Source organism: Aquarana catesbeiana, linkage group LG01, assembly GCF_042186555.1.
Source record: "Aquarana catesbeiana isolate 2022-GZ linkage group LG01, ASM4218655v1, whole genome shotgun sequence".
NCBI classification, from domain to species: Eukaryota; Metazoa; Chordata; class Amphibia; order Anura; family Ranidae; genus Aquarana; species Aquarana catesbeiana.
Window position 1 is genome coordinate 246568597 of NC_133324.1, and position 16503 is coordinate 246585099.

The 16503-nt window shown below is 42.0% G+C and overlaps 1 protein-coding gene across 1 annotated transcript in view; it reads right to left on the bottom strand.

Moving 5' to 3' along the window:
* KNTC1 (kinetochore associated 1) overlaps nt 1-16503 on the bottom strand; it is a 521537-nt gene that overhangs the window by 388763 nt on the left and 116271 nt on the right. The window contains exons 19-21 of the mRNA XM_073627545.1: nt 544-609; nt 399-460; nt 193-304 (exon numbers count right to left, since the gene is read on the bottom strand). Of these exons, the coding sequence (XP_073483646.1) occupies nt 193-304; nt 399-460; nt 544-609 (240 nt within the window). The remainder of the gene's footprint in view (nt 1-192; nt 305-398; nt 461-543; nt 610-16503) is intronic.

The window sequence follows — 16503 nt, forward strand, 5'->3', positions numbered from 1 at the left end:
TTTAAAGGAGGATTTCATCTTTTGCAAAAACAAATAAATGCACTTACGCTGCTAAAGGAAAAGCGTGTGAAAGAATGGGGAAATGGGTGGGGGGGAGCTGCAGGTCTAAATATGGGAGTAACACAAAACATGATAATTAGGATGGACTTGGCTTTTAAATATAGATACATTAAATACTGCAATCTAGTTTACCTGATGTCTCAGCCACAGGTACTGTGCACACGACAAATTTACTTCTTCCAATTGATAGAAGATGTCTTTTAGCACATCACTGTTGTTTAAAAACTCTATCCATGCAATGCCACTTAAGTAAGGATGAAAAACAAAAAACAAAAAAACAGTAAAGCTAAATGCTGCCCTTTTATTATGCATCTACAGTCTAAGGTCCAAATACTAACCTGAATTTATCTGGTCCAAAAGCACCATAAAAACTAACCAATCTGGCCTGTGCTCTTAGTACCTAAAATGTTGAATAATAATATAAGAACATCTCAATGAATTTCTACATAAACACAATTTACTGTAAAATATCCTAATCATTACATCGATGATGGAAATGGGAATATCATCTGAAGTTACTGGCAAAGCCTTGTCCTCCCTTCTCTGAATCTGAAAGGAAGAAAAAGATTCAGTTACCAGAGTGAAAAAAATACAATCAAGTCCATGTAAACATGTACTGTATTTTTTTCAAACTCGCTTTATTGGATAAAAAAATGAAAAAAAGTATACATGTTACACAAATGAAAAGCATATAAGAACATCTCAATAGTCAAAATCTTGTCCAACGATAAGGCATATACAGGAAGGAGGCAAATGGGAAGTAACAAGTATACACAGTACTTTTGATCTTTTTTCAAATATTTTATTTAACCACTTCAATACAGGACATTTATACACCCTTCCTGCCCAGACCAATTTTTAGCTTTCAGCGCTCTCACATTTTTAATGACAATTACTCAGTCATGCTACACTGTACCCAAACAAAATTTTTATCATTTTTTTCTCACAGACAGAGCTTTCTTTAGGTGGTATTTAATCACGGCTGAGTTTTTTATTTTTTGCAATATAAGCAAAAAAAGAGAACATTTTGGAAAAAAAAAACACTTTTGTGAAATTTTGCAAATAAGTAATTTTTCTTCAAAAATGTATACTGCTACATATCTTTTGTAAAAATAACCCAAATTAGTGTATATTATTTGGTCTCTGTGAAAGTTATAGAGTCTACAAGCTATGGTGGAAATCATTGAAAACTGATCACACCCGATGTACTGACGGCCTATCTCATTTCTCGAGACCCTAACAAGCCAGGAAAGTACAAATATCCCCCCAAATGACCCTTTTTTGGAAAGCAGACATTCCAAGGTATTTAGTAAGAGGCATGGTGAGTTTTTTGAAGTTGTAATTTTTTCCCACAATTCTTGGGAAATTAATTTTTTTTTTTTTTTTACACAAAATTGTCATAACAAGTTTTGAAGACCCTGGAGCACCAGGACAATGGAAACGCCCACAAAATGACCCCATTTTGGAAAGCCAAAACCCCAACGTATAATCTATGAGGCATGATGAGTCTTTTGAACAGTTCATTTTTTCCAGAAGTTTTTGGAAAATGTGGGGCAAAAAATTAAAACGCATTTTTTTTTTTTTTTTTTTTTTTACACAAAGTTGTCTATTTATGAGATGTTTCCAACACACAGTATGTACATAGCAAAAATTACATCCCGAAATACATTCTGCTCTCCTTCGGGGTATGGTGATACCACGTGTGAGACTTTTACACAGCCTGGCCATATACAGAGGCCCAACATTGAAGTAGCACCGTCAGGCGTTCTAGGAGCATAAATTACACACATAAATTACTGCCAACCTATCACATTGTTGAAGGCCCGTCATATTTATAACACATAGCATGTACTGTACATACCAATTACAAACCAAAATACATTCTGCTGCGCAAAGGGTAAAGAAAAGATTACCTGCGGTTTTTGTACTGCAGTGGTCCACAGAGGAGAGCATCGGTCCAGGCATCAGGCAGGAACGTGGACAAAACAGGCAGCAGGCAGGATCAGTCACTTCAGGTAGAGGTGTTGTCAGCACAGCCAAAGCATTGGTCCAGATAGCAGGCAGGGATGTGGTCAGCAGCAGCAAAAGGATCGTCCATGCAGCAGGCAGGAACACTGTCCATAGTACATGCAGCAGGCAAAGATATGGTCAAGTACAGCCAAAGTATTTGTCCAGGGAGCAGGCAGGACCATCAAGCTTAGGGCATCGGTCAAGAAAGAATGGGGACAGGGGTAGAGGCTTCTCCCACCCAAATCTCTTTGAAGCCTCCGGGCAACCAGACCCTGTTCTAGGAACAGAGAAAACCAAAAACTGTTTTTCTCAACTCAAACACTATTCTGGAGCCCCTGACATATGCAAGACCCCTGTGTAGCAGGGTGAAAGATCAGTCCAAAAGGCAGGCAAAAACATGGTCAACAGGCCAAGGTCAGTGCACGTAAAAGGCAGAAATAGACGGTAGGCAGAGGCATAGTCGATACAGTCCAGTGTCAGTTCACATGAAAGGCAGAAACATGGCAGATAAACAATGCAGACGGCAGGCAGAGGCACAGTTGAGAAACAGGCCAGGGTCAGTTCGCATGGAAGACAATGATATGGTTGGTTTGAGGCATCAGGGACATATTCAGGACAGAAATCGAAAACGGGGGGAAATGGCAGTCTATTCGAAATATGGGCTAATAGTTTACAAGAGTGTGATAGTGTTCTCCGCAAAGGCAAAGGCCAGGTTGGGAGAGACATTGGGGACAATGGAAACTGGTGTCTTTCCTAACTCCTCTTTTGGTGCAGACCGACAATTTTTTTGGCGTCGTCTTCCAGATGCTGATGGTGGAATATGGTCAGGAAAATGGCGCTCGTGTAGTCTGCTGACACAATCGAATGCTTGCTGGGGGGAAAACTTGTTGATAGATCAGGGCAGTGACAATGGCTTCAATAAACTTTAGGAAAGTGTTGGGTTTTTCCTTCTATTTTTGGTAGATTATGAAAGAATTATACATGACCAAATGAAAAAAGTAAATTGCAACTTTTTTGTACCAGAAGAGGGATTTTCATGTTGACAGATAGGGCTGCAACATTTAATCATTTAAATCCACCCCCCCCCCCATAAATTTATTGTACTCAAGGATACAGGAAGGCTTTCGAACGGGACCGTGTCTTCTGCAAAGTTCCACTGAGGTGTCATCATGAATGGTGGACATGATGTACACATCTTTCCAATCCCTCCACTTCACACCCAACACTTCCTCGTTCCTCAAGCTTGTCGATTCCCCCCTTTGTTGCCTGGTGGTGACTAGACTCTGTGGAAAGCCCTTTCTGTTTTTCCTTGCTGTATCGCAGGCCAAAGTTTTTTTTTTTTTTTTTTTTTAGGTATAGGTGGCAGAAAAGGGGCAAACTGGTATAGTAGTTGTCCATGTATATGTGATACCCCTTTTGGAGGAGTGGGAATGCCAACTCCCAGACAATTTTTCCGCTTATTCCCATGTACGATGGACACTCAGGGGGCTGGAGCTGGGAGTCTTTGCCTTCGTACACGCGGAATGAGTGCACATATCCCGTGGAGCTTTCACAGAGCTTGTTGAGCTTCAACCCGTACCTCGCCCTCTTACTGGGGATATATTGCTTGATTCCCAGCCGGCCTGTGAAATGGATCAGGGATTCATCCACAGAGATGTTCTTGTCAGGGATATAAAGTTTAACAAACCTCTTGGAGAAAAAAATCAATTAGGGGGCGAATTTTATATAATTTATCAGTTTGGGTGATTTTGGGGAGGCATTGTGAGTTATCACTGAAATGAAGGAAGTGCATTATAATTTCATATCGGGACCTGAGCATGAGAGAGGAAAAAATTGGCATGTGGTGGATAGAGTTGGTAGACCAATATGCATGCACTTCATTTTTTTTGTAAGCCCCATATTGAGTGTTAGGCCTAAAAACAATTTAAGCTCCACCACTGTTAGGGGTCTCCATTCAAAAGGGCGGGCATAGCTTGAGCTGTGGTTGTTTTCAATAAATTGTTGGGCAAAAAGATTGGTTTGGTCCACGATGCCTTGAACTAATTCGTCAGGAAAAAATGAATTAAGAAAATCAATTTCGGAAAAACCTTCAGTGTGGACCTGCACACCTGGCTGTGCTGTGAAAGGGGGGGGATCGTGGCTGACCCTGTACTAGAAGGCAGCCACAATGGGTTTGCCAAGGCATCTGGTAGCTGGGTTTGGGCCCTAATTTTTTGGCGGGCAATTCCCGCACTTGTACTGGGCCTTTCCTCCAGGGGTCTAGCAGGGCTTGTACGTGGCCTCTCCTCCAGGGGTCTAGCGCCATTGGCACTGCTGGTAGCTGCCTGGTGTTCAGACACTCTTCTTTTTGGACGGACTACTTACTCCTCTGCTGCCTTTGACGGGCTCATATTCTGAACCAGAATCAGAACTGTAACTGGGTGATGAGAGCTCTCCGTTGGTCTCATCAGTCAGACTCAGTATTTGGTATGCCTCTTCTGGCGTGTATACCTTTCTGGACATAGTGGCTGTATGACGGGTGACACTGATGGGCTGAACGTCAGGGACTAATGGGCTGAGCGTCAGGGACAGGTACTCTGATGGGCTCACGGGACTGATGGAAGGTACTCTGATGGGTACTGATAGCAGGTACTCTTTATTCAGGGGGGGCAATATGGGCACAGTAAAATCACAGTAAACATGTAACTCACTGTTAGCTCACTCTCCTCCTCACACTGGATCGGTGTGTGAGGAGAAGAGCCCAGCAACAGCCATTACACTACGGTTTACATTTGTGACCGGCTGTGACTGGACACAGCCGGTCATGTGGTAAAGAGCCATTTCCTTGGCTCTTTACCCTGATCGGGGCTGGGATTTGTCAAAGGGAAAAGCCTCAACCCCGATCGCCGCGTGCACGCCGCTCTGCATAGTGACCGGCTGTGATTGGATACAGCCGGTCACGCTGATTTCTAGGCTCCACCACCCACTCATTAACCTCATCGGGGAACGGCTGTGTCCCGAGGGACACACCGGATCCCCGATCGCCATTCTGTGGGCCCCCGCAGTAGCGGCGGGAAGCCAAGGACGTCATATGACGCCGCCCAGGATGGGAGATCCCATCTGCGAACGTCATATGACAATGGCTGGTTAAAGCGGAGTTCCACACAAAAATGAAACTTCCGCTTTTCGGAACCCTCCCCCCCGGGTCACATTTGGCACCTTTCAGGGGGGAGGGGGGTGCAGATACCTGTCTAAGACAGGTATTTGCACCCACTTCCGGCATAGACTCCCATGGGAGTCTATGCCTCTTCCTGTCAGTCCGCGCTGTCTCCTGGGAAACACACAGCTCCCAGGAGATAGCGGGGACCAGTTACGATGCGCAGTGCGACTCGCGCATACGCAGTAGGGAACCGGGAAGTGAAGCCGCAACGCTTCACTTCCTGATTCCCTCACCTAGGATGGCGGCAGCAGCTGCCGAGAACCGAGCGGGTTCTCGGCGTCACCTGCCGACATCGCTGGACCCCGGGACAGGTAAGTGGCCATGTATTAAAAGTCAGCAGCTGCAGTATTTGTAGCTGCTGGCTTTTAATATTTTTTTTTTTGGGCGGTTTAGGTGGACCCCCGCTTTAATGAAGTGGTAAACGAGGAAAGGCAGATCCAAGTTATTACATCCAGAAAATATAGCCAACAAAATATCCAGATGCATTAGCAGTAACATATAACATGTCGAACCATGAAACAACCATTGGATATACGTCTACTTAGGGCAATGTTTGGAGCTGCCTGCACCTTTTTCGATTTTCGAAAGAGCAAAAGATTAAAAGGAGGAAAAGAAAATAGAAAAAACTAGAGAGAGAAAGAGGGGGGGGGGGTTGATATGGTGATGGTTCATTTCAATAAAGGTAGTCAGCAAATGTTGCTAGTCGGGTGGTTATGATCCTAAAGGAGCTGCCCCTTCTTCAGGAGAGGACAAACACATTCCATAACCTCCAAAGCTTGGAGTATTTTTCGTGTTTGTGCTGCACTGCGAGTATGAGGTCCTCCATCTTACTTATTTGCTCCACCTTGTGAAGCCAGCAACCGATGGTTGGTGGCTGTGGGTTTTTCCAATTAAGTGGAATGCATGACTTGGTGACATTCAGCAAATGATGTATAATCAACTTTTTCTACATCTTTGCAGAAATAATGAAACATGCAGCAAGAAAAAGGCTGGATCGTCAGGAATCTCATAGGTCGGCGAATTTTTGCGTGATTTGCCGGGATTCTTTCCAGAAGTGTGTCAATCATCTTAGGACAAGACCAGATGTGGAGCAATGTTCCATCTCCCTTCTGGCACCAACAGCAATCAGCATCATTGGGGTAAAATTTATGTAACATCCGAGGAGTATGATACCACCTCGTCAAAATCTTAAAGTTTGTTTCCTGAATCTTTGTACAGATAGGTGATTTCAACGAGAACCTAATAATGTTTTGTTGTTGATTTAGTGTGAATGTGCGATATAGGTCTCTTTCCCATTTCCTTATACAGGGTATATATGGTTGTTGGGGGGGGGGGGATAAATTGTAGATCTTAGATAACACTTGTGACAATGTCCCTTCATATGAACAGTATTCCTCAAAAGTGGTCAAATGTCTACTGAACCCCTGCGGACTTGCTAAAGAGCGAAATAAATGATGTCGTTCAAGAGCATTCAAAAATGTTATGACGGAAGAGATCTGTGTCCTTCATTAAAGATGTGATAGTAGGCCAGTGTTCCGCCGCCAGAAAGTGGGAAGCCTGAAAACGATCAGCTTGGCGTAAGGCCCTAAAACACTCGTCATGAAAGCCTGGAAGAAACTGTGGGTTCGCCAGGATTGGGGACAAGGGGGAAGCTTTAGCAGAAAGTGATGCTTGTGTAAAGAGGTGTGAGCATATACGGATGGTGGGTCCTAATAGAGGGTGTGACTTTAAGGCAGGCGGCAGAGCATCATAGCACCAAAGAGCACTCTTCAATTGAATATCCGTTTGAGCTTGTTCAATTTGTGCCCATAGCTTGGCGGCGTATTGACAGCGCCAATCTATAAGTCTACCTAGATGTACTACCTGGTGGTATTTCAAGACATCTGGAAGTGCTAGTCCTCCATACTGTTTAGTTAACGAGAGTTGGTGACGAGGGAGGCAAGGCCATTTATGTGCCCAAATTAATTTAATGAATAGGGAGTGTACCTGCTTAAAGTAACGACCGGAAATCTTTATCGGTAAGGCTTGAAAAAGACAAGACAAAGATATTTTGGTAGGATGCACATTTTAAGGAGGTTACATCTACCAAACCACACAATGTAAACCCTGGTGCCAGGATTCCAATAAAAGCAAGTTTTGGTCAAGAGAGGGGGAAAATTGAGATCAAAAGTACTTGACAATCTGGATGGGCCAGATCTGTCCATTTGAATTTGAAACTTGACCGCAAAGTTTGGAGAAGGCCAGGAGGGACTTCAACCCCAATGGTCTCTGATTTACTAAAATGAATTAAAAAATCAGACAACGCTCCGTAAACTTCAAATTCATGGAGATTCGGAAGCGATAGCACCGGGTTTGTCAAGGAAAAAAGCATGTCACCAGCGTATGCTGATATTTTATGTTGTACTTTAACAGTTATTCCCTTGATGTCCGGGTTCAAGCGAACTTTAGAGAGGAAAGGTTCTAGGGACAAAAGTGAAAAGTAGAGGGGATAGTGGGCACCCCTGTCTGGTCCCATTAGTGATGGAGAATGGGTCAGACAGAATTACGTTGGCTTTGACTTGAGCTGTCGGGTTGGAATATAGTTTGACAATCCATGTTAACATGTGTTCTCCCAAACCGATATGACAAGACAGAGAGCATAAAGCTCCAGTTAACTTGATCAAACGCTTTTTCAGCGTCTGTACCTATAAATACAAAGGGGGGTACGCATCGCATTAGCAACATGTATTAGATCAAGCACTAAATAGTGTTATCTCATGCCTCTCTAGATGGAATGAATCCAACTTGGTCCAAGTGAACCAGTTGTTGTAGATGTTGTGCTAGATGAGATGATCTTGGTGAACAGCTTCAGGTCACAGTTCAGGAGTGATATAGACCTATAACTGCCACAAGAGGTGGGTTCCTTACCTTCTTTAGGGATGACAGAGGCATGAGCTTTCAATGTCTCTCTAGGAAAAACAGTTTCTGAACCAAGTTCATTAAACAATCTCACCATATAGGGGCCTAGAGTCTGGAGGAGAAGCTTGTAGTAGTGTAGCGTAAAGCCATCTGGACCTGGAGCCTTACCTGGTTTTGATGAACAAACTTCTCTTTGAATTTCCTCAGCGATAGGAGCTTCCAACGCCTCTTGAACTTCCAGGGGAAGCTGGGACGAGGAGATGTAAGCATCTAGTTGGGTCTGAGGGGGGGGGGTTTGAACCGGCAGATTGTAGAGACTAGTAGAAATCTCTGAATTCTTGCACAATTTGTTTAGGCGGGATGGATTTTTGACCAGTGGAGGAGGAAATTTGGGGGATATAGGCAGATAGCCTTTTGTTCTCTGACCGACCTGGCTAATATTTTCCCGCATTTGTCACCCGCTTCATAGCCGATTTTATGACACATTTGTAAAGCTGCTTTGGCTTTATAACAAAATAAGTCAGTGACTTGTCTGCGCAGAGACATAAGATCCCGTTCAAGCAATGAGGTTGGAGCATGTTTATGTTAGGACTCAACAGTATGAACCTCAACGAGAAGAGATCTAAGTTTTTCCTCACGCAGCCCTTTAACCGTGACCTGTGCTTAATAAGAATTCCTTTAATAACTACTTTAAGGGCCCCCTACAATATCTCTGGGTCAAATCTGATTGGTCGTTTGTTTGAAAATAGAGTTTTAATTCTTTATTCACATCCTCCAAAACTTCTGGGGTCTGCAATAGACTTTCGTTTAGTTACTTTCTATCTTACTATCTTTAGTTCTGGCAAACTGCTTTATATGAATACACATATATACATGAACAACTGTAACTGCTACAGGATTTGAAATTCTCCTAGCCATTTTGTGATTCATACACCTCTGCCTGTCAGTCAACTTAGTAATAGGAGTTATGGCCTTTTCATACAGGCATGCCAATCAGGTCTGCCTGTCAGCTTTTCAGGTCGACCTCATCGAAAAGCTCCATGCAGTTCTTTGGACAGGTGGGGGTGTAAAATAATTTGTGCTAGTTTACACCTGTCTACCTCAGAGTCTGTCCAGGACCGGAAAAATGTGACTGATCGAGGGTAGCCTGATGTAAACAGTCCATTTACATCTGGCCACCCACGGGTCCACCAGACATAAATTGAACAGGCGTGGAAATAAAGAAAATTAAAAAAAATTGACAAACCTCCAGTTTCACTCAGATTCAACAGATGATCCACTCACAGATCCCCTGCTGAATAGAGCAGAGCAGCACCATAATAAAGCCCTTATAGAATACAGTGATGCTGCTGATTGGTAAAGGAACAGCAATACAGTGCTAATCCATTAATTCCTTCTGTCAGCACAGCTTGATTAGCCATTAGTGCTGCAACTTTCACTCCCAGTCTGCCAAGACTCGAAGGGGTTTATTTACTAATGCTAGATAGGGCAAAATTAATCACAATTCTTCAGAGAAACTAATCAGCTTCCAGGATTTATTGCTAAAGCTTAATTAAACAAGCTGAGGTTAGAAGCCGATTGGTTTCTCTGTAGAATTGTGACTCATTTTACCCTTTCTAGCTTTAGTAAATAAACCCCTAAGTGCTCCTATGCAAGGGATGACAGCAGCTAGTATCAAGACAGAAATACCCAACTACATTATATGTTTTAATATTTTCCAGGGGTCCAACTTTAACCACTTCAATACAGGGCACTTATACACCTTCCTGCCCAGACCAATTTTTAGCACCATCACATTTTGAATGACAATTGCGCAGTCGGGCTAAGCTGTACCCAAAGCAAATTTTTACTATTTTTTTCCCAACAAAAAGAGCTTTCTTACGGTGGTATTTGATTACCTCTGCGGTTTTTATTTTTTGAGCTACAAATAAAAAAAGATTGGACACAGCTGATCACGTGGTAAAGAGCCTACATCTTAGGCTCTTTAACTACACCACAGATCGCGTGCTGTGTGCCCCCGCAGGCGCGCAATCACGGCTTATCCTGCTGGATGTCATATGACGCCCAGTAAGGATAACAGAACCACTTTCAGGTCGTCATTGTGCTATATGGCGGGCGGAAAGTGGTTAAAAAGTTTAACCTTGGCATTTATAAGAATTATGACAAAGGAATGAACGGCCTAATTATCTGGCAAATACATTTTACATGTTCTCGCTTTATGCGTCACAAGCATAGGTGCTGACCCGCTGTCACAAGCATAGGCATGTCCCTACCTGAAAGCAAACGCTTTAGCAGAGAGTGGAGTCTTAGGGATAGCTTGTGTTCCGTCAAGGACCCCCCTCACTGGGATTCGGGCTTAGCTGAAGACTAACCCCAGGTCACCCAATAGATATCTGGAATGCAGAGATGGATAGGTGCCCAAAGAGTAGATAAGGTGGTAGGACTATAGCAGGTAGACTGGAGGAGTTCAAGTGTGGAAGATACAAGTGCATATTAAAACTGAAATATCAAAAAGTTAAACTATTTCAGTAATTCAATTCAAAAAGTGAAACTCCTATATTTTATATAGATGCGTTACACACAGAGTAATATATTTTAAGCATTTATTTAGTTTAATTTTGAGGATTATGGCTTACAGCTAGCTAAAACCCAATATTCAGTAGCTCAGAAAACCTTAGACAGACTTACCAGTGACAGTATTTCTACGTTTACCCCAGTCGAAGTCTTTGTAGACGAAACGCGTCGGGTGTGACACTACCACAGCCATCTGATTACTGCGCTAAACTTACCATTTGGTTCATATGAACTTTGCTTTTAAACCCGATTTTTTATTGGAATTTTTTAATCAATGCAATAAAACTTCCTGGTTACCCGGATTTTATGCTATGTGGAGCTTTTTTTTCCCTTTCCCTTCATCTCATCTGGATGAGATCAAGTGATCATCAGAAGAGGAACCCACGGTACTGCTCGTGATCGGGGATCCATCCAAGACCCTCCACTATGGACCAAGAGTAGCCATAACCTTATCGTTAAAACGGTGCAAGCCTATACGACTCACCGCCAACGGCCTGTGAGTCCACCACGTCCGGTAAGGGCATTTTATAATATTTTCTGCCTTATTGAATATATGAAAAGTCTACTGGGGATATGTTTGGATACTACTGTGAGATTTATATCTATGCTCCAGGACGCATCCGTCTGACTGAACGAACTTGTCAATATCCCAAAGACTCGCTACCCAATCCCACCCCAATTTGTATCGCATATGCTTATTTTTGGTGGAAGTTTTGGGATCATTTTACTGTGTATATACAATCTGTATTAACGTTTACTATATAGTAGACTACTGCAATGTATTTTGTATACCACTAAATTTTTACATATATGGTGATAATATATTATTTCAATCATTTTTGCATCATTAGCAGGACCTAATATAGATGTACACACGGGTGTTTCACACAAAGATTGTTACAACGAATTTTTTATACCACCAGATTTTTGTTTATATGGTGTTTTTATTTCATTTAATTATTCCTGCAGGACTAGCAGGACCGAGTAAAGATGTATACACGGGTGTTTCACACAAAGGTTCACATTGATGTCCACATTAATGTCCATTAGTATAATATAGCGCTACACTTTTTCTTTTCATATTCAGTATTTCTACGAGCTTTTCAGGACAGCACCTTGGAGAGAGTGTAGCTCGACCTCTTCACAGGAAACACTGCGTGACAACACCCCTTTAAATTCAGCTGCTTCCACCATGCCATCAGTTGTTACCAAGAATTCCTCCGACATGCTGGAAGATATAAGCAGACAATTACCTAGCCCAGCGATTATAAACCATACATAATAACCTAGGGAGGGAAGTAGGCAGCTGTCCTGAAAGGCTCATAGAAATACCATCACCGGTAAGTCTAACTAAGGTTTTCTCCCTTTGCCTTTCAGGACAGCACCTTGGAGATAACAGAGAAATTACTTCAGAGTGGGACCACTTCTTGTAAAACCTTCCTGCCAAAGAACCGGTCTGAGGCCGACAGTAGATCCAACCTGTAGTGTCTTATGAAGGTTGAAAAACTGGACCACGTGGCAGCCTTGCATATTTGCTCTGGTGATGCCCCAGCCCTTTCTGTCCACAAAGCCGCCACTGCCAGTGTAGGGTGAAGCAATATTAACTCCGGAGGTTCTAGCCCTAAGGACAGGTATGCTTCTTTAATAGCCTGTTTTAGCCACCATCCTAGGGTATTTTTGTAAGCTTTATCCCCTTTGTGACTTCCTTCCATTAGGACAAAAAGCGAAGATGACTTTCTAAGATTCTTCGTTACTTCCAAGTACTTTAGGAGGCACCTTCTAACATCCAGAGTGTTGAAGGCTTCTTCTCCTGGCCCAGAAGACATGGGGCAGAAAAAGTAGGGAGAATGATCTCCTGTGTGCGGTGAAAAACTAAAGACACCTTAGGTAGGAAGGCTGGATCTGTCCTCAGCACTATCCTGTCCGGCAGACACCTCAAAGGGCTCTTTAATTGATAATGCCTGTATTTTGCAGATTCTACATGCAGATGTCATTGTCACCAAGAACAATTTATCTTTAGGGTCAGAAATCTTGAAGATGTCTCTTCTAGTGGCTCGAACGGTGACTTAGTGAGTCCTTGAAGAACCAAAGATAAATCCCACTAGGGAAAACTAATAAGAGGCCTAGGCCTAATTTTTTACATAGCCTTAAAAAACCTGACTATCAAGGTTTCCCCTGACAGGGTCTTTTCCAGAACTACTGATAATGCAGCTACCTGCGTCTTGAGAGTACTTGCTGCTAAACCTTTCTCCATTCCTTCCTGAAGAAATTCTAAAACTGAAATAGTGCTAACAAAATTAAAGTTCTTGCTGGAACACCAGGAATTGTAACACTTCCAGACTTTGAAGTAAATAGCCCTGGTGACCACATTCCTACTTGCTAGAAGGGTGTTGATGAGTTTTTCTGTTAGTCCCCTTTTCCTTAGAATTTCTTCCTCGGAAATCAGGCGGTTAGATTGAGGTACGCTGGATCTGGATGAAGAATCTGACCTTGACCCAGAAGGTCCTCCCTGATTGGTAATCTCCAGGGAGGTTTTGCTGAGAGATTCATTAGGGTTGAGAACCAGGGTCTCTTTGGCCAATAGGAAAAATGGTTTTGGAAAGGAAACTAAGCAAGAGATTAATCCTAAGGGTCACTTCCACATCCCAAAACAAACTTGTAGAAGAGAGGGGTGCCCCCAGGGATAATATGGGCAGGGAACCAGCACAGGATGGTAAGGAGAAAATGCAAAGTATAGGTAAAAAATTGATACATTGTATTCAAAATACAAAAGAAGACAAAGAATTATAAATATCTAAAAATAGTAAAGAGGAACATTGTAACAGATGCAAACATACAGCTACTAGATGCTGCAGCAAATGCTAAGAAAACACAGCTGCTGCAAAACCACCCTACATGTTTCAGAAAACCACAAAAAGATGGGTTCCTTTTTATGATGAGTGTACTTCCTTCTTCAGGGTTTCAGGTAGGACGTGTTTGTTGCATTTCTATCAAAAAAAGATATATAAATATATATATGTGTAAGTAGCCAAACACGACAAAATACAATAAGTTTACATATTTGGGTTGATTTTTAGAGAGGCTGACATACAGACAAATGTACAAGTACTTACAAATCAAAGATGTTCCTTTACAAGAGGATAATGAATAGCACATATGCGGGCAGATGGGCTCCCACATCCAGGAATCCCATTGGAGGTCGATTATAAAAGGGGAGACCCCTATCACAGGGGAAGGCCCATCACCTCATTCAATGAGTGAACAGAGTACAGGGCATACTTATCTGCACTTCCATAGCTTTTGCCTCTCCTCCCCCCTTGGCAAGATGTCTTTGCTTGTTTTGCTCAATGGGAGTTTGCCAATGGTTTTGTGCTATATAGATGGATTCACAGTATACACACATACACATGTTTTCCTCTTTTTTTCCCCCCGTTTTTGTCCTGACAGATTAGTACCCTCCATACCCATTTTGGGTGGTTCCTGCAAGCTCTGACCTTCTGCATCCGCCTCCTTGTGGTGTTTGATCCCATCCCAGACCTTTGACCAAACTGCTATATGCCCTAAACTCTGTCCACTCATTGAATGAGGTGATGGGACTTCCCCTGTGATAGGGGTCTCCCCTTTTATAATCGACCTCCAAAAGGGATTCCTGGATGTGGGAGCTCATCTGCCCGCATATGTGCTATGCATTATCCTCTTGTAAAGGAACATCTTTGATTTGTAAGTACTTACTTGTACATTTGTCTGTATGTCTGCCTCTCTAAAAATCAACCCAAATATGTAAACTTATTGTATTTTGTAGTGTTTGGCTACTTACACATATACATATATAGTGACAAGCGCGCATCCTTACACAGTGTATATTAAACAGTGTGTGTATTCCTTAGTGGTTTGAACCCTATAGGTGTGATATTGAAAAATATCCAAAATAATTTATGTGAAAAAAACTTATTTGAAGAAATTACTATAGTTCCTCTGAATATTAAATTAACGTGCTCCAAACAATATTGTGAAAATAATATAGTAAAAAATATATTGGTATAGTGACACCAGCCACAATGTTGCTAAAAAAACTTTAGTCAGCAACAATGTAGCATCCACTCATTACTCAAAATAATATTGTGAACAACAAATAGTGAAATATAGTGGTATAGTGACGTCAGCCACAATGTTGCAAAAAAAAGGACTTTTTAGTCAGCAACAGTGTAATATTCACTCACCTCAAAAATAGTGCTAGAAAAAAAAAAAGTCTGTCAGTGGGAACTTCTCCCCCCTGAATATCCTGTGAAAAAAACTTAAACAGTAAAAAAATGTGTAATCAAGCTCAGTCCTCATAGAAACATATATTATGCTGACGATGAAATAAATCTTCTACTGGAATACAGCGATGATCTTCCCATTCAGAAATATAATAGAAGAGGCCGCTTACCAGATCAGATGGATCTCTGGTTTAGGGAGATCAAACAAGCTTGTTGCATTAGCCTGCCGGCTTCCTTGATTACCACCTGGATGTCAGTCACAGAATCTTCATCCACTTAGCCCGATCCACAGAACAGGTATCCTCTGTTTTTGGTATGAAAGATTTCCACAGCTCCAGAATAATTTAAATCTTTGATTTATCCATAATATAAGCCGAACACCTCAGTGGGAACAAAGCGGGAGAAACTCCACAGTGCAGATGTGTATTTCAAAAAAATTTTATTTCAAAAAACTTTTTCACAGTCACTTCAACAAATTCCACTGCAGTTGATCACAGCAATGACACACAGCACTCTCGGAACCGCAAATCAACAACTTCAAAGGTGCACAGCAAACGGGAACCAGATAAAAACAGCTAAAAAAGTTCAACTGCAAATTTTAGCAGACATGCAGCGAGGTAGCAAACCGACTGACCGCATGGGGAAAAAAACTAAAAAAAAGTGATGGCGTCACAGCCTCTAGCTCCACCCGACGCGTTTCCCCTAAACAGGCTTCCACTGGGAACGGAGAGGAACGGAGATCTTTCATACCAAAAACAGAGGATACCTGTTCTGTGGATCGGGCTAAGTGGATGAAGATTCTGTGACTGACATCCAGGTGGTAATCAAGGAAGCCGGCAGGCTAATGCAACAAGCTTGTTTGATCTCCCTAAACCAGAGATCCATCTGATCCGGTAAGCGGCCTCTTCTATTATATTGCTGAATGGGAAGATCATCGCTGTATTCCAGTAGAAGATTTATTTCATCATCAGCATAATATATGTTTCTATGAGGACTGAGCTTGATTACACATTTTTTTACTGTTTAAGTTTTTTTCACAGGATATTCAGGGGGGAGAAGTTCCCACTGACAGACTGTTTTTTTTTTCTAGCACTATTTTTGAGGTGTTGAGTGAATACTACACTGTTGCTGACTAAAAAGTCCTTTTTTTGCAACATTGTGGCTGATGTCACTATACCACTATATTTCACTATTTGTTGTTCACAATATTATTTTGAGTAATGAGTGGATGCTACATTGTTGCTGACTAAAAAGTTTTTTTAGCAACATTGTGGCTGGTGTCACTATACCAATATATTTTTTACTATATTATTTTCACAATATTGTTTGGAGCACGTTAATTTAATATTCAGAGGAACTATAGTAATTTCTTCAAATAAGTTTTTTTCACATACATTTTGGATATTTTTCAATATCACACCTATAGGGTTCAAACCACTAAGGAATACACACACTGTTTAATATACATTGTGTAAGGATGCGCGCTTGTCAGTATATATGTAC